Below are 19,366 nucleotides of genomic sequence, written 5' to 3'. Positions count from 1 at the left end.
GGGAACATCATCACGGAACACTGGTGGGGAAATGAAACCCGAGAGGGCAGGGGATTTGCCACAGAAACACACAAAGGTTAAAAGCCTCTGGCTCGAGTTCCAGGCTCAGCAGCTTCAGTCCAGCTCTGCTCAGAATGCTGGCCCAGCAAGGCCAGGAGGCCACACCCGCCACCGGCCAGCCAGGAGGGCAAGCACTGGCTCCAGACCCCCAAACACAAGTGCAGAGGGCCTGCTCTTTTTCGGTTAGGGTGGGGCTGAGTACAAGACCCCACCATCGTGGATTCACCCCAAGACCCTCAGTGCCAGTGGAGGCCCTAAAGAGCACCAGGAGGGGTGTGTGCAGCAGGCAAGGGCACTCACCTGCAGCTCGGTCTGGAAGAAGAACTTCTGTGGGCACTGTGAGCAGTCGTAGATCTTGTCTTCCTGCCCGTGCACAGCAAAGATGTGCTGCTGCAACTTGTTGGCCTGGACGAAGACTGGACATGGACATGGTGTCAGGGGACACTGGGGACACCGGCCTGGCCACCCACAGCAGCTGTCCCACACCACTCGCAAGTGGGGACCACCCAGGCATGGACACAGGGGCCAACCTGTGGGCTATCTGGAGCATCACAGGTACCCACTGGAGAGGGCTCAAGCCAGTGAAGCTGAGCTCTGCCACTCACAGGCTGTGTAATATTGGACAAGTCACTTAACCTCTCTAGGCTTCTTTTCCTCATCTGAAAAACGAGGACCATTCAAGTAGGCAGCTCACTGGGGTAGCTGGGAGGATCAAATGGTTTAATCCTTGCAAAACACTTAGAAGATGGCCTGGCACTTAATTAGCCCAATGAATGTCATCGTTGTCATCATCACCGTTTGCTGGTTACCTTCCACGTGTGGAGTCCCTGACTACAGCACAGGCCTGTAAGGCAGGCACTGTTAGTTACCCCCATTTGGTGGAAAACTGTGGCACTGGGAGTGCTGAGCGTCTTGTCCAAGGTCCCTCTCTGCAGATGGCAGAACTGAGGTCCGTATTAAGTAAACTCAACACAGTGTCTGGCACAGGGAGGTGCTCAATGGACCAGGACCGCTATTCTTGCTGAGGCTGTCAGCATCCTCACATCCCTACACGGGGGGCCCCGTGTCCTGGGTGGGCAGACCTGGCAGCTGGGGCCCCTTGGTGCCAGCCCCGATTCAGCTCATGGAGTGTGTTGGTAACAGATGGGTGGGGGGGTCCTGAGACTGAGGGATTCGGGGGTAAGGGGCACCAGTGTGTGCCAAGACTCCTGGGAACCCCAGGGGGGTGTGATTGTGTGGGGTCCTCCCAATAGCGGAGCCCCTTCCCACAGGTCACAGCCCCCACCTCTCGCAGCAGGAGTCCACGAGGCAGTCCTGGCCCTGGGCGTACACAGGAGGTGGCCCTGAAGCAGCTGTGTGTCTGGGAGGTGAGCCCTTCAGAGATCCCCTCCCACCAGGCGCCCTCCCCAGGGTGCGCTTCCCGCCATGGCAGACAACAGATGTCCGGGGGGAGGCAGGGGAAGGCCAGGCTCCCCCACGCACACCGGCTGCCATCTGGGCAGCAGGAGGGGGGCCCAGCAGAGCCCCTGAGACTCGCCTCAGGCCAGGGCAGCCGCTTGCCTGGGCTGGCAGCCAGTCTGGGGGCTGGGGAGTTTGGCTGGCAGAACTGCCCTTGACCCCTCCAGCCTGGAACACGGATGCAGCAGGGGCTAGGACAGGCCAGGGAGCTAAGGGGTGGGGTGGGCAGGAGGGAGGTGAAGGGAGAGCCCCACTGGTGCTGGACAGAGCTCGCAGCTCAGAAACGAGCCTGGAGCCCCCACTGCAGAAGAGCAAGGCTGGGGCAGGGGCGGAATGCCTGGCAGCAGCAGGGTGGGAGGAGGGTTAGGAGATCACGCTGCCAAAGCGCAGAGGCTGAGGTCAGGAGGGCCAGGTCAGCTGGGCACAGAGGAGGCACCTGCAGCCATAGGGCTGTGGATCCCTCGGGGTGTCCCCCCATGAACTCCGGAGCCACACTGTGCCAGGAACCGACACTGAAGGCCAGGGCTTGAAGGGCTGGGCTCCTGGGTCCCTTCCCTCTCCCCACCTGCTGCCCGCCGGGCATACCTACCTGTGAAGCACACGGGGCATTTGAAGGTGCCGCCCATGCCCTCAAAGCTGTGCTCGATGAGGTGACAGAGGAGCTTGGCCGGGGAGTCGAACATCTGGTTGCACAGCTTACACTCATGGTTGATGCCTTCCTCTGCAAGAAGAACCACGGCCGGTCAGCAACCCTGTGGGCCACATCCTCCTGCTGGAGGCCACGCCGCCCCCAGGACACCCCAGGTCAGCCCTCCATGACCCACTGGAACCAGAGACCAGGGAGGGGCGCCATGGATGCTGAGACCCACCCCAGCTCCAGGTGCTCCAGCCTCCAGAGGCTGCCAGACCTGAATAGCTGGCTCTTGGATGTGTCATTTGCTATGACTTCTTGCTGGTCTAGCCACGCAGTGTGCGAGCCATGAGCAGCAGCTTGCGTTTCAGACTGTATCATAGAGGATAGGGGCTGGGATGGGGTCGGCTTGGAGGAGGGGGTCCAGCTAGAATTTTTCAAAATCCAACAGACCATTTATCGAGCATGTACTGTGTGCCAGGTACTTTGAGCTGGGGATTCTGTGGGGGAGATAAGTGGATAATGCACTTGTCCCCATTCCAGTGATGAGGAGACAGATGATCAACATGTAACTCAGTGTCAAGAAGTGGGGAGGGAATGCATGGAGCTCCAGAGGTGAGAGTCAGAGCAAGGCCCTGATGTGGGTCCATGTGGGGCCACCTGGATGGTAGCAAGGGGGCGGGGACAGTAGTAACCCAGGGATGCACTTTAAGAAGGGCCTTGGTGGACACTAGAGGGCTTAGGGATTCTACTCTAAAAGGTCTGGGCAGCCACCGGAAGATACTGAAAAACACAAGAAAGTGCTCTTCTAAACATTTTGAAACAGATGGTCTAACCAGTGCTCGCAAACAATGGGTGGACACTCCATGCTGCTTCCAGATCAGAACATGGCTCCATCCCTTCACCTGGGAGCTGCTATGACCCCAAACCTTCACTCAAAGGCGCCCAGAGAAGGGAGCGTGCCCCGAGGCCAGCAGAGCCGAGATCTGGTGCCCCTGCCCGGAACCAGCAGGATGGAGTTCAAATCCTGGCTGCTTTTTCCAGCCACATAATCTGGGCATCAGTTCACTCTCAGTAGATGGTGGCCACCTGAGTCCCCACCTCACAGGGCTGGCAAGGATGAGTGCGGTGCACCTGTGACCAGCATGGCCTGCTGGTCAGTGGGGGAATCGCCCCAGCTTGAGTGTCACCTCATCCAGGGTTAGAGTCTGACTCTGCCACTTACTGCATGACCTTGGACAAGTTACGTAACCTGTCTGGGCCTCAGTTTCCTCTTTGCTAAAATAATAGCAGTTCTCCTTAACACTGCACACCTGTGAGAATGGCCAAAATCCAGAAGACCGACAACAGCGAATGCTGGTGAGGAGGTAGAGCAACAGGACCGCCCATTGATTGCTGGTGAGATGCAAAATAGTATAGCGTCTTTGCAAGACTGCTTGGCAGCTTCTTATAAAACTAAACATACTCTTACCATATGATCTAGTAATCTCACTCCTTAGTATTTACTGAAAGCAGCTGAGAACTTAAGTTCACACAAAAACTGGTACACGGATCGTTACAGTAGCTTTATTTAATATTGCCAAACCTTGAAGGAACCAAGATGTCGTTCAGTAGATGAGTGGATTCATAAACTGGGACAATTCCAGACAATGGAGTAGTGTGTGTGTGTGTGTGTGTGTGTGTTGGTTGCTCAGTTGTGTCTGACTTTTTGCCACCCCTTGGAATGCAGCCCGCCAGGCTCCTCTGTTCAAGGAATTCTTCAGGCAAGAATACTGGAGTAGGTTGCCATGCCCTTCTCCAGGGGATCTTCCCAACCCAGGGATCAAACCTGGGTCACCTTCATTGCAGGCAGCTTCTTTACTGTCTAGGCTTCCCTCATAGCTCAATTGATAAAGAATCTGCCTGCAATGTGGGAGACCCCAGTTCGATCCCTGGGTTGGGAGATCCACTGGAGAAGGGATAGGCTACCCACTCCAGTATTCTTGGGCTTCCCCTGTGGCTCAGCTGGTAAAGAATCTGCCTGCAACGCAGGAGACCTGGACTGAATTCCATCGGAGACCAAATGGATTCGATCCCTGGGTTGGGAAGGAAGCAAAGGCTATCCACTCCAGTATTTTGGCCTGGAGAATTCCATGGACTGTATAGTCCATGGGGTCGCAAAGAGTCGGACACGACTGAGTGACTTTCACTTTCACTTTCTTTACTATTTGAGCCACCAGGGAAGCCCACAGTGGAATGTTATTCAGTGCTAAAAAGAAGACAGTGAGGAACCTCAAATGTATATTACTAAGTGAAAGAAGCCAATCTGAAAAACGCTACATACTGCATGATTCCAACTATTCTGGAAAAACCATGTATGCAATAAAAAGCTCAGTGTTTACTTGGGGGTGAGTAAGTGGATGAATAGGCAGAGCACCGAGGACTTCTAGGCCAGTGAAAATATTCTGTGTGACATTATACTAATAGCTATACGCTGCTGCTAAGCTGCTTCAGTCATGTCCGACTCTGTGCGACCCCATAGACGGCAGCCCACCAGGCTCCCCCGTCCCTGGGATTCTCCAGGCAAGAACGCTGGAGTGTATGCATCCAAACCCATAAAGCGTACAACACCAAGAGTGAGCCCCAAGGAAAATTACGGACTTCAGGTGACTATATTGCTTCACTTTAGGTTCACCTTTGCCAAAAAAAAGGACCATCCTGGTGAGTGATGTTGCTAATGGGGGAGGCTATGCACGTGGGGGGCAGTGGGATAGAAGGGATAAGTTTCAACTTTATTGTAAACCTAAAACTGCTTTTTAGCGGACTTCCCTGGTGTTTCAGTGGTTGAGAGTCCTGACTGCCGTATGGAGGGACGTGGGTTCCATCCCTGGTTGGGGAACTAAGATCCCATACGCTGGGGCGCAGCTAGCCCCACTCGCCCAAACTACCGAGCCCACACGCCTCATCATGGGTCACAACAAAAGACCCCACGTGACGCAATGAAGACCCGAGTGCCACAACTAAGACACGACACAGCCAAATAAACAACTTTTAAAAACTGCTTTTAAAAAACCTTTGAAAAAATTTCTTAAAAAAAAAAAGTCAGTCCCCGCCCCCATCAAAACAGCCTTCCTCTAACAGCTGATGTGAGAATTAAACGAGTTAATACTCCTTTAACACACGAAAAGGGGTTTTGACCGGTCTCTGGCACACAGCAAGCACTCAATAAGGTGTTTGTTGCCAAGCGTGCGGGTAAGGAGGAGAGTATTATCTGGGACAGCCAAGGACACAGGCTCCCCCTCGGGCTCCCCCTGGGAACCAGCCTCACCAAAGGTGCCAGGTGCTGCGATCTGCCCTCAAAGGCAAGAATTAGGTAGCAGAGGGGCTCTGCCAGTGGCAAGGTACAGTCACAGATGGGCTGAGGCTCCTGGCGAGTCCCTGGGTCCCCCAGGCCCTGGCAGGGGCTGGCGGGGACAGCAAGCATCCCTCTGGCCCAGCCGTCCCCCACCACCCCCCCGAGGCACCCCACGGCAGAGGCAAACACACACGTGCGTGCGCAGGTGGGCCTGCCCCACATAGCCCACTGGCTGCAATCTACCGGGTGCTTGTCGTGCCCCTGGAGCCCCGGCAACTAGGCCACATGCACCCGACAGAGACTCGAGCTGATCTTTCATTTATACCGGCGGAAAAGGAATTCATTGACAAGTTTTGGGACACAGGGCAGGCTCAGCACGCTCGCCGCACGGGCCCCACGCACGTCCGCCACTTCCCTCGGGGAACTTCTCATCATAATTAGAGATGGCCTCCAGTGTGGGGGACTGCCTCAGAAGACCCCCCAGTGCACCCCCGCCCCGCACAAACAATGCTTCTCAGAGCCTGGCGCAGAGTAGGGAATGAGTGAATGAGTGAATGAATGAATGAGATAGCACCCTTATACACGCTCTCCCTGTTAGGATGCGGGCATCGCCTGCACATTAATGAGGCAGAGGTTATGTGAAAATGATGGCTGTGTAGAGGTTTTTTTTTTTTTTAATTGCAGTTAACTGAAGTTTAGGTTTATAACCAACTGAATCTCAGAAATCACCCTGCTTGTTGGCAAAATTTCTAGGCAAGAAAAAAATGGGTTCAGAGAATGAGACCATTTGCTGAGGTACCACAGCTAGCTAGGGGTGGTACTCTGAACAGGATACAAAGCCCTCCCTATTCGTGCATATCCCACCTGCCCATCACCTCCAGGCAGCCTCTCGACTATGCCAGCTCACACAGGTGGCCCTTCCTGGGCACAGGCAAGGTTCATCTGACACATCTTAAGAGTCTTCCTGATCCTGGCAACGAGGCTGCTGCTGCTGCTGCTGCTGCTAAGTCACTTCAGTCGTGTCCGATTCCGTTCGACCCCATAGATGGCAGCCCACCAGACTCCCCCATCCCTGGGATTCTCCAGGCAAGAACACTGGAGTGGGTTGCCATTTCCTTCTCCAGGCAACAAGGCTATGGGCACAGATAATGTCTTCTCCTCTGGTCCCCAAAGCATCAGGCTACACGTAGGCCTGAAGGAGGGGCTCAGAAAATACTCAGGGATGAGAGATGCCCTGGCCAGAGTGGGCTCCCTGGGCTGAGACAGCAAAGGAGGATTTACAGTTCTCTGCCGAGTGGGGGCCTTTATCCACTTGGCTGTGAATGGAGACCTGCCCATCTGATACACAAATAGCGAGAGGACAAAGAAGGCTCCCGCAACTTATAAATCAGAGAAATCATGTCTGACAGTCACTTTCCGTTCTCTGAGCGCCGAGCAATTCATCAGCTGGTCCCCCGATTCCCAGACGCAGCTATAGCCTGCACCCACGTTCATAAATATGTGCACAGTCAGGCAGTCCTGGAGCTGCAAGCCGGTTCCAGGGCCTGAACAGCCACCATCTGAGCAAATCGCAGCCCCAAACCACCACCCATGTGAGATTCCGGGATAATGAGATAAAGAGTCGGTAGACAAGTTGAGGAGGGTTGTTCCCTTTCCTCGCTCCCCATCTAACGTGCTAAAGTGTCCAACCTGGGAGACAGGAGAAGGCAGATAAAACAAGCAAAAAGTAAAAAGTGGGGGAGAAATAATAAAGCTTGAATGAAGGCTTCCCATAGACCTAGGAATCTCTCCCACCTTCTGATCTGTGAATCTTCTTCCGAAGGAGAAGACCCTCTCCCCACCGGCAGGGGCTGGAGGTGCTCCCGGGGGTGTCCATTACGTGTACCTCTGCCTGTAAAACCATCCAAGAGAAGGTGGGGGGGCTTGGGGGCTGCCCTAGTTACTGTGCAAACACCCCTTTGCATGCCTATGACCTAATACCATCCAGTCCACAGCAACAGAAAGAATTCACTGCCATATCCCTCTCACCCCTACCGGTGCCGGCAACCTCTCATTCCATCCCAAGTTGCGGGGTCCGCAGATAGAGGCACGCTCAGAGAGTTAACTTCCCTGAATTATACAAGATCACACAGGCTCGGCGATACCTCGGAGCAGAATGACAACGCTGTCTGGGAGCCCGCGGGCCCCTCTGCCCCCGGCGTGGGGCTGGAGGATTTTGTGAGTGAAGATGCACAATCGCTCCCTCTTTTTTTTTTTTAAGAACACATGACCGACATCCATAAGAGAGACCCATGCAATTCAGGTGCATTATGCAGCCCTACTCATTTGTAAAGTGAAACGCAGATTTCACCTGCTCACCGTACTGGCTCTTGTCTCCCAGTCCCCCTAAGTCAGGGCTGGTGCAGGCAAATCTATTGATTTGTTATGATTAAAAAAAAAAGAAAGAAAGAAAAACCCAAACTGCCAAACAAACAAGCCGACAAGCACGAAAATCCCAGAGTCCCTCTCTCCCTTCTATTTTTTTTTTCCCTCTGCTCAGGAATAATAAGTGTTAATTTTACACTTCATTTCTCAAAAAAATAATAGGATGTGCTTTTGCTTAAAACCAAGTCAGCCTGCTGGAACCTTTCAGGCTGAAAGTGTGTCAGCCCAAAAGAGGAGCGGAGGGCTTTGTGGAAGAGCATCGTGCCGAGATGATAGCTCCCTGTAATGTCCTCGGTACCGACTTTTGTCTCCAAAAGCATTTGATCCCTGGCAGACACATACTTATTTCCATACAGGTCTTGGGGGAAGCCAGGAGGAGAGAGAGCTGATTATCAGAATCCTGAAGGTGAAGCTCAGGTGGGCCCCACTGAAGTCAAAGGCAGGCCTGGGCACACACTCGGAGGCCATAATTTGCTGCCTGGGAGGGAGGGGCAGCCGGCTGCAGTGGGGAGGGGACAGGGCATTGTTCTTGGATTACAACGCACTGAGTGTGACCTGTTCCCGCCAGAGCCGTGGGCCCTGCCTGGCCCTTCTCTAAGCAGGGACCCCAGTTGGAAAAGCCACCATGAAAGCAGGAATGTTCATGCATATATCTCTCCAGGAAGAGAACCAGTGACTGCTGCCTGTTTGGACAGGGCACATAAAAAGACGTCTCCATTCAGGAAGCAGTGATGAAGGACACAAAAGTCCCAACCAGGAACACTTGGGTTTGAATCCCATTTCATCACTCACTCGCTCTGTGTGTACTCGGATAAGTTCACGAACCTCTCTGAGCTTCAGCTACTTTTGCTAGAAAAGGGGAAGAATCGTCCCAGGGTTTTGGGAAGGTGGCCAAGCAGGCTTGTTCTGCCACAAGACCTCTGCCCTCACTGAGACCCTCCCCCGAGACCATCTCCTCATCCCCTCCCCTCACTGCATCCAGGGGTCTGCTCAAACGATGCCGCCTCCAAGAGGCCTACCCAGACCCCCACCCCCAAACAGCACATGCAACCCATCCTTTCTAACACCTTAATCACCTTGAATTTCCTGGAGAGTGCTTACCACCATCTGGCATAGTACAGAGTTGATTGTGTGTGTGTGTTTTTTAATTCACTGACTATTTTTCACACACACACACACACACAAAAACACAAACACAGACACACACACACACAGAGAATAATATAAGCTCCACGCAGGTTACTTTGCTCATTGCTGTCACCAGTGCCTAGGACGGGGACCGGTACCTAGTAGGTGCTCAGTAAATAGGGAATTAATGATTTCCATAAGGCACTTACTACAGTGCTTAGACAATGGGGTGGGAGGGCTGGTAAATGCCAGTTACCAGACACCGATGGTTCCCCCCAAACTCTCAGGACTGATGGCTTATAAAAGCTGTTCTTGCCTTCAGGAACTTGCTTTTTGGATCCTCCGAAGATGGCCTGGTGCAGGATTACGGGCACCAAGGGGGTCCCTCAACAGACAGAAGAGGAAAGGAAGCTTAGAGGGCAGGGCCTTCCCAGGGAGGTGGCAGAGTGAGGCGGGGGTGGGGACCCATGCTGGTCACCACAAGCAGCCCTCTCTGGTTTTAGAAAATACCAAAAAGGCCGCGGGCCTTGAGACCTGGGACCCAGCAAGCTACTCTATGTTCCTCGATCACCCCAAAACTTCCGGTAAGAAGGAGAGCAGACAGACCCACCCCCCATGTTTCCATGATCGAGCTGGGCGGGCCCCCTTGTTGGTGCCAGTGCCAGCTCCAGGTGACAGGAGCACTGGGGACTTTTCCCAGGTGAGGCGAGGAGGCAGGGCCCACAGTGACACAGTCTGGGCCAGCCCCGGGCTTTGGCATTGTCCCTGCCACAGCATCCCTGCAAACGGAAGGAGCTGCAGAGTGTGCACGGGCTGCTTGGCTGAACTGAAATCCTCTGTCACCAGCTAGGGTAATGAACTTCACCAGACTTCAATCCCACAGCACCAGGCCCACCCCAAGGATCAGCTGCAGTAAAGACCCCTGAGGTCCCGGGGCCCAGGCTCAGTCCCATGCAGGGCACACGGCGATAAGGAAGGGGAGGGGCACAGAGCCCAGCACTCAGCCAGGCCAATGAGAAGGCAAGAGGAGGACCCTGGGAGAGGACCCCACTGATGCCACCCCCATAAATAACTAACCGGAAATAGACACCAAACAGGTAATAGAAACACGGGCTGATGGGGAATTCCATCCTTTGTTCTCTATAAAGAACAAAGACCTTTTGGCAAGAAGAGAAGAGGGCAGGCAGATAATGATATCAGGGCAGCCAGATCAGGCTGTTTATCTATTGATGAGTCATTAAATACCACAAGAAATGAACTGAGGTAAGCCGACGGGAAAGGGGAAGGGTGACATCTGGGCTGGGCTTGACAAGGGGCAAAGGAGGAAACAGGTCCAAGCGGGGCTCCTTCACCAGCGGCCAGGCAGAAATCCGGGACCCTGTAAGCAGGGTCATGGGCTGAATTTGGGATCCCCAGCCCCCTAGGTCCTGACTGCCCAGGAGGATCTACATCCCTGCTGGGCAAGGTGCGGTCCTGGCATCACCTGGGAGCTGGTCAGAAATGCAGAACCTCAGCCCCCACCCCAAGACGTGCAGAATGAAAACCTGCATTTTAAAAGCACCCCAATGATCTGAGTGTGCATTCAAGTTTAAGGAGCTCTGAGCTCTATGATAGGGTTTCTGAGGATGTTGACTCCTTGGAACCCTGTTGTCATGAAGCTGTAGGTTCGTAAGCATCACGCTGCAGCTCTCACCAGAATGGTATATTGCGGATCTCTAAAAAGGAGGAAGGTTTTCCAAAGTTGCTTTTGGTCCACGCTTTTCAGAAGGCTGAGAAATCCTCAACAATGGGAAACACTTTCCTGTTATCATGACTGGGATGAAAACGATGAGGGTGAATTTGGAGGGAAGACTCTGGGGTGGGTGGGTGGCTGACAGACCCCTGGCTACCTCAGCACCCCCATGGCTGCAGATTCCCCAGTGCCAGGGTGCTCGGGGCTGCCAAGCACCTCCCATCACTCCAGAACATGCAGCCAGGGCTTGAAGGCATGAAGGCATGCCCCACCACCACTGCCCCCATTTTGGGCCCCCATTTTCTTAATTAATCCTGGAGGATGGGCTGTGCCCTTCCTCCTCCCCTCAGGAGCACCTTCCCAGGCCTCTCTGGCCAGGAGGGACCCATCCCACAGTCCCCCGTGTTTCAGAAAGGCTTATAAATGAGCTCCGGCAGCCTGAATTGGGGCCCCACGGGGGACCCAGAGCCTCTTCAAAACAGAGCCCAGACAATTAGGCAGTCTGAGTTTTGAAAGGCTTGGGATTGATGGCGTGGACAGTAAAAATATCACCTGGGGAGCTGGGTGTAGTCCTCTGAGGGTTGCCTGAGGTCAGTTGCCATGGCGACCGAGAATGAGCTCAACCTTGTAACTGACCCTTATCTTTTTTTGATCTGTGGGCCACTTGGGGCCAAGGCTTGAAATCAACTGGAAAATAATCCGGTCACATATCAGAAAGAAAACTATTTATACTTATTTACCCAGGTACCCACCAACATCCCCCTTCGACAAGGATGCTGACGCCACAATAAACCAATGTGGCATGTCCACACGGAGGCTACTGGATGGCAGAAAAAGGGGAGGCTGAATTCCTCATCTTGGCAGAAGGAACCTCTGTCCGCACGCTGGCAGGCAGACGCTGGTGGAAAGGGTTACCCTCCTTAGTGCTGCACATCATCCGCGCTGGAAGCATTGGGCCCTCTTGCCATCCAGTAAAAGTCCACCAAAGGAGTGGGACTCCGAGATTTCTCCTCTCATTTGCTACTCAGGCGTGTCATTTCAGCCTGGCTAGGTCACTAGGCTGCCTGGCTTTATTCCAGGGTCAGAGGAGGCGTGTTTCCAGCCTCAAGGCTGGACGGGGATACTGGGTAGTTGTCCATTGCTCTCTGCACCTAGGGGAGGTGTCGACATGGGGTCTGGGGAAAATAGGCTGAGGCGGGACAACTGCAGGCCCTCCCTCCTCGCCCACGCCCCGGACAGACTGGCTGGCTCAGTCGCCCGTACATCCACCCCAGGGTTCCCGTGGCAAGACGGCCATCTGGCCAGGGCTTGTCTCCAGGACACTGCTATCCCACATTGCAAGAGCTCACTCACTCTCTCCTCCTCCAAAGCTCAAATCAGAAGACTCCAGATGGTTCCACTGACCGACTGCTCCCAGGAGCCAGGTCAGATGGATCTTAGCTCGGGGTCAGCTAAGCCTGAGCATGATTCTGGGTAAACTGCCCTTGAGATTTCCCATCACAGCCCACAGGACACTTGAGCTGACTTCCTCTGACCCACCCTTGTTTCATCAAGGTGCTCTTCTTTTGGGGCAGGGGGAACACAGTTGCAAATGAGGCAGCTTGGAGGATATTCCTGGCTCCCCTCAGACCCACGGGGTGACTCTGGGCTGAGCACGTTCCCTCCAGGACTTAGTCTCCCCATCTGTGAAATGGGGAGAAAGTTGCCTCCCTCACAGGGCTGCTATAAAGACTAAAGAAGGAGCAGGATTATAACATCACTGCCAGCGCTACCTACTGTCACTGCTATAGGTCTTTCCCATTTGATTTGACCCTGAAACTCCACGCCCAAGGTCCTATAACACAACCCCTCTGCCAGGGTCAGTGGGGCAGAGGAATCCACCTCCACTGAATCTTTACAGAGCCATTGCTGCTGCTGCTGTTGCTGCTAAGTCGCTTCAGTCATGTCTGACTCTGTGCGACCCCATAGATGGCAGCCCACCAGGCTCCCCCGTCCCTGGAGCACCTGGCAAATAGCAGGTATGCAGTCTATGTTATATCCACCCACAAAATAGCTCTGGACCAATTTTCGTTGTCTCTATCCTCTTCCGCCTCCACACCACCCCCCATATTTGTGACTGCAAAAGCTGTGTTCAGACTCAAACCCTTCTGTTCAACTGTGGCTCACTGCAGCTTCCTGCTTCCAGCCATAGGAGTTCACCTCGCCATCCCTCGAATGCTCCTGCTACCAGAGTTTCATATTTCTTCCTGGTTCTTCTCCTAGTTCCTTTGTTTTAAAACTCAATGGGATATCTATGGAGGTCAAAGCGGAGCCTGAGACAAGGACATGACTCAGGTTCAGGTGACCCCCTCCTCACGGAATGGTCAGCCCTTCCTCATAGCTGGGCTCCTGCAGAGAGCTCCCCAAGGGCCCCATCGCTCCAAGCAAGAATCTCAAACAGAGCCTGGCCCAGCTGGACCGTATCCTCGATGAAAGGAGGCACCTTCCAGGGCTAGGATCTGCTTCCAAGCTGCTAGGGAACCTAGCCCTGGATGGTTAATGAGAAAACGCACCACCTTTGTAAACTGGCTCTGCTTGCAAACTTCTTTGGCAAAAGAAAAGTCACCAACCAGGCCCTGGACAGGTCCTCCAAGAGACCAGGTGATCTCAGCTACTTTAAGGAAAAAAAAGTGAAGCAGTGAAAAGTGTTAGTTGTGTCCAACTCTTTGCAACCCCATGGACTGTAGCCCGCCAGGCTCCTCTGTCCATGGGATTGTCCAGGCAAGAATACTGGAGTGGGTAGCCAATACCTTCTCCAGGGGATCTTCCTGACCCAGGGATCGAACCTGGATCTCCTGCATTGCAGGCGAATTCTTTTCACTGTCTGAGCCACCAGGGAAGGATACTATAAGGAAAGAAAGCCAATATAACACTGAATGATTAAATCAACCACAGACTAATGAGAACTCAAGGGAAAGAGAACTCTTGGAGTTCTAAAGAATCCAAACTTCTAGAACTTGAGACTTTAAGGGCTTGAAACATCCTATCGATGATGACATTCCATGGCCTGTCTCACACCCTGCCCCTACCTGCAACAGACCAAGATGCTCAGAAAGTGAAGATTTGGCTACATTCCCCAGGGACCCACTGGGTTAAAAACAAATAGCTTATTCTTCTTAACACAAAAAACACCTATTGATGTATATCCCTGATCTTCAGATTCAAATTTTCCACAACAAGGCAACTGCTTAAAAATCCATCATGCTAATAATCCTCAGATTAATGGCCTCTAATAACATACAATTAACGTGACAGGCAGGCTGCAAAACCCTTATTGTCACCAACCCTGCCAGGGACACATGAATTACCCATGCTTCCACAACAAGGGTTTCCTCTGTGGCTGACATCGTTTTTTCCCCTACCGAGATCATTTTTTAAAAATGAACAACAGCAATGCGTCAAAAAACCAGACAGCTACACACGTGCGCACAAACCCAGGGCACCCGTGCAGAAGGCAGGTATTGCTACTTTTTAAAAAGTTTTCCATCCAGGTAGACACGGACCTGCCCCTGCAGCTCCTCATACGTAAAGCAAGAAGACCTAGTGTTCAGCCTGGAAACTGCAATTCACCACTTCCTCCCCTCTGACCGTATTAGCCAGGCATCTCTCATCCTCAGCAATATCCTGGGTGGAAAAAAAAAAAAAAGTGACAAGAGTAGAAAGTAACGACTGATGGCTATTGCAAAGTTTTCAAAAGTATGCACCTGCTAGATGCGAGGTGTCTAAAACGGCCGTTACTAGGCACAAGAGGCTATTTAAATCTAAAGTCACATAAAATTAAAAATTCACTTCTGCAGTTCCAGTGCTCAGCAGCCATGTGGTCAGCAGCTACTACTGGCCAGCGCTGTGCAGATGGCAAGCGGGGCGAGGGCAGGGGCTCTCTGTCTTGTTCGACACTGTAGTTCCAGAATCGACAAGTGTGTGGCACACAGCAGAAGCTTGATAGATATTCACTGAGTTGTGATGTATGCGTTCACAAATGTTGTGAAGAATGCCTCGTCCCTTTTGCCTGACAGCGTTTATTACGATTGCCCTGCACAGCAAACGCTCCTTCTCTGACCTTCCAACTTAAACCTCCACTTGATAATTACGTGGTCAGGTTCCCTGGGGCAGATAAGAAGCTAGTGAAGGCAGGAACGTTTGAGATAAGAATACAGTGAACACAGGAAACTTTGAGACAGAGTCACGAGGTTTCCCTGAAGGGCACAACCCAGATAAGTGGGTAACTTTGGACCCATAGGTTGTGAGGCAGGTCACTAACCAGGGGTCACTAGCTCATCAGAGGCCCATCTGGCATCCCACCACTGAGCAACCTGCACCCCCTGCTCCCTACATCTCCCTGTGTCCCCCCAAGAGACCAGAGAATGTCAGTCGACAGAGGACACCTGAATGCCTGATACAGGGACTTCTCACCTTTACACTGGCTCAGCCCTGCTGCTCAGGGAGGAAGTGACTGCCCGAGACTGTAATCCCCAACCCAGTGCTGTGTGGTCTCCTGCTTCTGCTCCTACAGGCGGCATCCTGAAGAATCGGGTTTCTGCCGTGACCCGAGTAAAATGTAAACTGGACATTCAAAGGCCACGTGGAATAAATGATTGCATTCAAAAGGACAATCCATTCTTCACCTCGTCACATGATCCTATATCATACCAGCGCTGAGCCATGCTGGAGGAGCAGTCCTGCCTTCAGTCGGGCTGAGAAGCCCCAGGAGATGGCTGAGCTTGGAGTCGCAGCCTGGCCTGCTTCTCTTAGGTGGGACTTCCCTCCGCCCCACTCTCCTCCCCGCTCCCTCTCTTCAACCATCAACACCAAAACAGCACCTTGCTGACGGCGAGCACGGCACCCCTGCCTTTCTTTCTCTCTCCAGCAGACCCAGACAGAGCCTAAACGAGGCCTACTGGATCCTCCAGGCTCACATTTGACATTAACGCGGCTTTCTTCAGCTCCCAGCGCCGAGTCTCCCACACGGTTATCTGGGATGGTTTGGGGCCAGCACCCCGAGACCAGATGGGGGTCCGACATCTTTAGGCAGCTTACAAGCCACGGCCCAGCTCCCAGAGGCCAGGCAGTCTGCCTCTGCTCACCACCTGGCCGTGCCTTCCCCGGCCCACCAGGCCTCCGAAGCCCGGGGTCTGCTCCCATCCCACCCACCACCCCGAGCCCCAGAGGGCAGTTAACTGACAGCGCCTGATGCCCCCGCATCAGAAGAGCAGGGGACGGGGCGGGGGGCAGCCTGTGTGGGCGGAGGAAGCAGGAGAGCTGCTGAGAGGTTGGGGAGCGGGGGTGGGGGCCGCCCCCATGCAGCCCTCCACTCTCCTCGCTGGCCCAGCAAGCGGAACAGCTGCCATTAAGCCGTGATGAGAGGCAGGCAGCCCGAGGCCCACGCACCTCGGCAGGAGAACACCCCTCCGTACGGCTCTGGCTGGCGTCTAGCCTTTTTGCTTCTTGGAAAAGACAGCTTCATAGACACCCTCGTAAAAAAAGAAAAAAAGCACATCAACGCCTGGCAATTCACCCTTTGCTCCCTGCCCCTGCCCTAGTTCACCAGGCCTGCCCCAGTCTCTCCCAGCTTGATCCCACCCCACACACAGTGACTGGATAATCCTCCCCAGGCTCGATGGCCATCACTTCACGCCCTTCCGAGAGAGCCTGCGGTGGCTCCCTTTCTCCCCCGGGAAAGCATGACAGCCCAGGAGACAGCCCACCTAACCAGCGCCCAACTTTCAGCCACACCCACCCCTCTGCCCCATGGGCCTCCTCACCCTCGCGGCCTGGCTCATTTCTGACTCTGCACCTTTATTCAAACAGTTCTCTGTGCTTTGTCTCTGTCCTTCCAACCACGATTTTCCAAGAGCAAGTCTACGCTGGCCTTTGAGTCTCTGGTTCCACTTGCACCAAACCTCATCCATAGTTTTGTCAAATAAAAAAACGGTCTTTCCAAAAATTCATTTTGCTTAAGCTAACTTGACTTCTTGTCACTTGCAACCCAAAGTTCTGGCCAATAAATTCTCTGTGGATGAAAACACTAATTCTTTTACTTGTCGGCTTGTTTCTATTGGGCCAAACATCAGGTGCCGGATTAATGCTAATACTTCAGTTGGTTGATAGATTAGTACTGCCCCCGCCCTCCAGGGCTCTGGAGGCTGCAAAGCTTGCACTGGAGCTTGCAGGCTAGGGGTTTGAGTGCTCAATGCCATCCCAGATGTTGGAGCTCAGACACGTGGCCCTGGGCCCACAGATGCCCTCCACGTGCCTAGGATCCAGTTCCCCAAGTATCTGCATGGTGACAGAGCAGGACCCAGTCTGCCCTCTGACCCCCACCCCCACCCTAAGAAGAATGTTGTTCTTGGGGCTGGACACAGTCCTGACTTGCCAACTTGGTGCCCTCAGCCAGCACAGAGCCTGGAGAGAAGTCTAGCTTCAGAGTCAGGGTTCAAATACCCCAGCTGCCTCCTACCAGCTGTGGGGACTTGGATGATGATCAAACTTCCCTGAGCCACTGTCATCCCACCTGTGAAAGGGGGATCATCACAGTACTGACCTCACTAGGCTGCTGTCATGGTGAAGGGGCCTCAAAGCGCCAGTGTCATCATTATTATTACCACCACCATCGCTATTGTTGACTGTATCAGGTGCTGGGTGAGGCACTGGGGTTACAGGTCAATGAGACACGCTCTTTGGCCCCCAGGTTGGCTTAGGGGTGAGGAGCTTGGGAGGTCTGGTAAAGGGACCTGGCGCACGTGATGATGCAGTCACCCAGAAACCCTGAAAACACTCCAAATCGGGTCCTAAAGAGGACCCCTGGGGTGGGGGCAGAGGAGTTCTAGGGGAGACAGATGGTTGGCGGCCTCTGTAGCTGGAGGAGCCGGCAGGAATCAGATGTCCCACAGCCCAGCAGGCCGGTACCAGAGCCCTGGATCTTCCCCACGGGTGACATCACAGCCTTGCCAACCCAGCACCCAGGATGCAGAAGCCATTCCACCAGAGGGCAGAGGCTCGGTGTGAGAACACAGGATGCCCCTGCCATTGAAAGGCTTGGTCTGGGAAGATGACACCTCCATCCCCACTGGGCTTGGAGACACACACACCAATCCAGAACCCATTTCCAGTTCCCACAAATTAAAGGAGATCTCAGTACAGAACCTCCCACTACAGTAAAGGCCACAGCCCTAATTCCACCCACAATGTTAACCTCAGAATCTGGGAATGCGGGGAGAGACAAGAAATCCAAAGCCGATATATCTGCCTTCACCTCACCCTTTAATCACACCGTGAAGGTACAGAGGCCCAACTCCAACAACAATTTTGAAACCGTAAGCTGGAGTGTAGCCAAGTACCTTGAATTCCGGTCCCAAAATCAAGAGCATGTCTCCAACAGGACAGTGCCTGGCCTGTCTGAGCCTCCCTCCGATGGCTCCCTTTTCCTAGTCCAGAGCTGAGAAAAGCAGGAAGCCCACATGCCTGTGAGGGGCCATGTATGTGTCAGCGTTAATAGCTGCTGGTGCCCAACACATTCAGGTCTTGCTTTCTGGAGCCTTCAAATTTTTCCCCTCAGTTATTTTTGATCCCCAGTTGACTGAATCCATGGAACCCATAGATACGGAGGGTCAATCTAGTTTTTCTGCAATGAGCATGAACAGCTCTTGTGATAAATATAATTAAAAAAATTTTAAACTATACCAATTAACAATTAAGACAACGGTGGCAACGACAGCATCCCCTCTCTGGCCCCTGGGTCCCCATTTATGAGCTGAGGTGGGCTGGAGATTTCCACGGCCCCACTCAAGTCCTGGTCTGTGGTTTCTTCCCTCAGGGACTCAGGGCAGCAGCCCCACCCTCACTCAGGCAGCTTCTCACTGCCTGCTGGTTCCTGCCTGGTCCCCGCTTCCCTGGGGGCAAATCAGACCCTCTCGGCTAGGCTTGGCTCCAAGATCTGTCAAATGGGGAAGGCAGGCCACTTTCCAAGCCCAGGCTTTGCCACGGGGTCCTGGCAAGTCACCTATCTATGCTCCAGTCTTCCCATCTGTATAATGGGAACAGAGCCGCAGAGGCATCTACAGAGTTCTGCACACATCCCCTGGACTCTCAGGAGCACCAGCTCCTTCCCGTGGCCGTGAAGGCGCTTTGACAGGCGTGAGCGCCCCTCCATCCCCACAGAGCACATCACGCCAAAGGTGAGCTGGCCAAAGGTATGTTGCAGCCTCCAGGCCTCGGAGGTCAGGGCCACGTACTGGGTATGACTCACGACCACAAAACCGGAAGCCGGGAGGTGTGGGAAGATGGGAAGTGACGTTCCAAGTGTGCGAGAGACGCCGGGGCCTCCTGACCTCTCATGAGGAGGTGGCATGTGGCGGCCCCCCACGAACGGTCAGCAATTCTTCGCTGTGGCTGCCTCAGTCTGGGTCTAGGCTGGGCCCAGCCCGAAGGGGAGGCGGCAGCTCCAAAGGCTTGTCAGGCCAGATGCAGCCTGCCCAGATCTGCACCCTCCGTGAGATTGAGGATGACAGGCTCCGGGGGGCCGGGACGAGCCGGGTCAGAGAAAACTTGGCAAAGAGAAGGG

General features: G+C 53.7%; 1 protein-coding gene across 6 annotated transcripts in view; it reads right to left on the bottom strand.

Moving 5' to 3' along the window:
- ZNF423 (zinc finger protein 423) overlaps nucleotides 1-19,366 on the bottom strand; it is a 345,391-nt gene that overhangs the window by 31,414 nt on the left and 294,611 nt on the right. For all 6 annotated transcript variants that reach the window (XM_070388460.1, XM_070388461.1, XM_070388463.1 and 3 more), the window contains 2 exons: nucleotides 2,108-2,239; nucleotides 361-476 (listed from right to left, as the gene is read on the bottom strand). In XM_070388460.1, the coding sequence (XP_070244561.1) occupies nucleotides 361-476; nucleotides 2,108-2,239 (248 nt within the window). The remainder of the gene's footprint in view (nucleotides 1-360; nucleotides 477-2,107; nucleotides 2,240-19,366) is intronic.

This window comes from Bos mutus, chromosome 18 (assembly GCF_027580195.1).
Source record: "Bos mutus isolate GX-2022 chromosome 18, NWIPB_WYAK_1.1, whole genome shotgun sequence".
In the NCBI taxonomy this organism is placed as follows: Eukaryota; Metazoa; Chordata; class Mammalia; order Artiodactyla; family Bovidae; genus Bos; species Bos mutus.
This window is presented reverse-complemented; position numbering and strand designations above follow the sequence as displayed.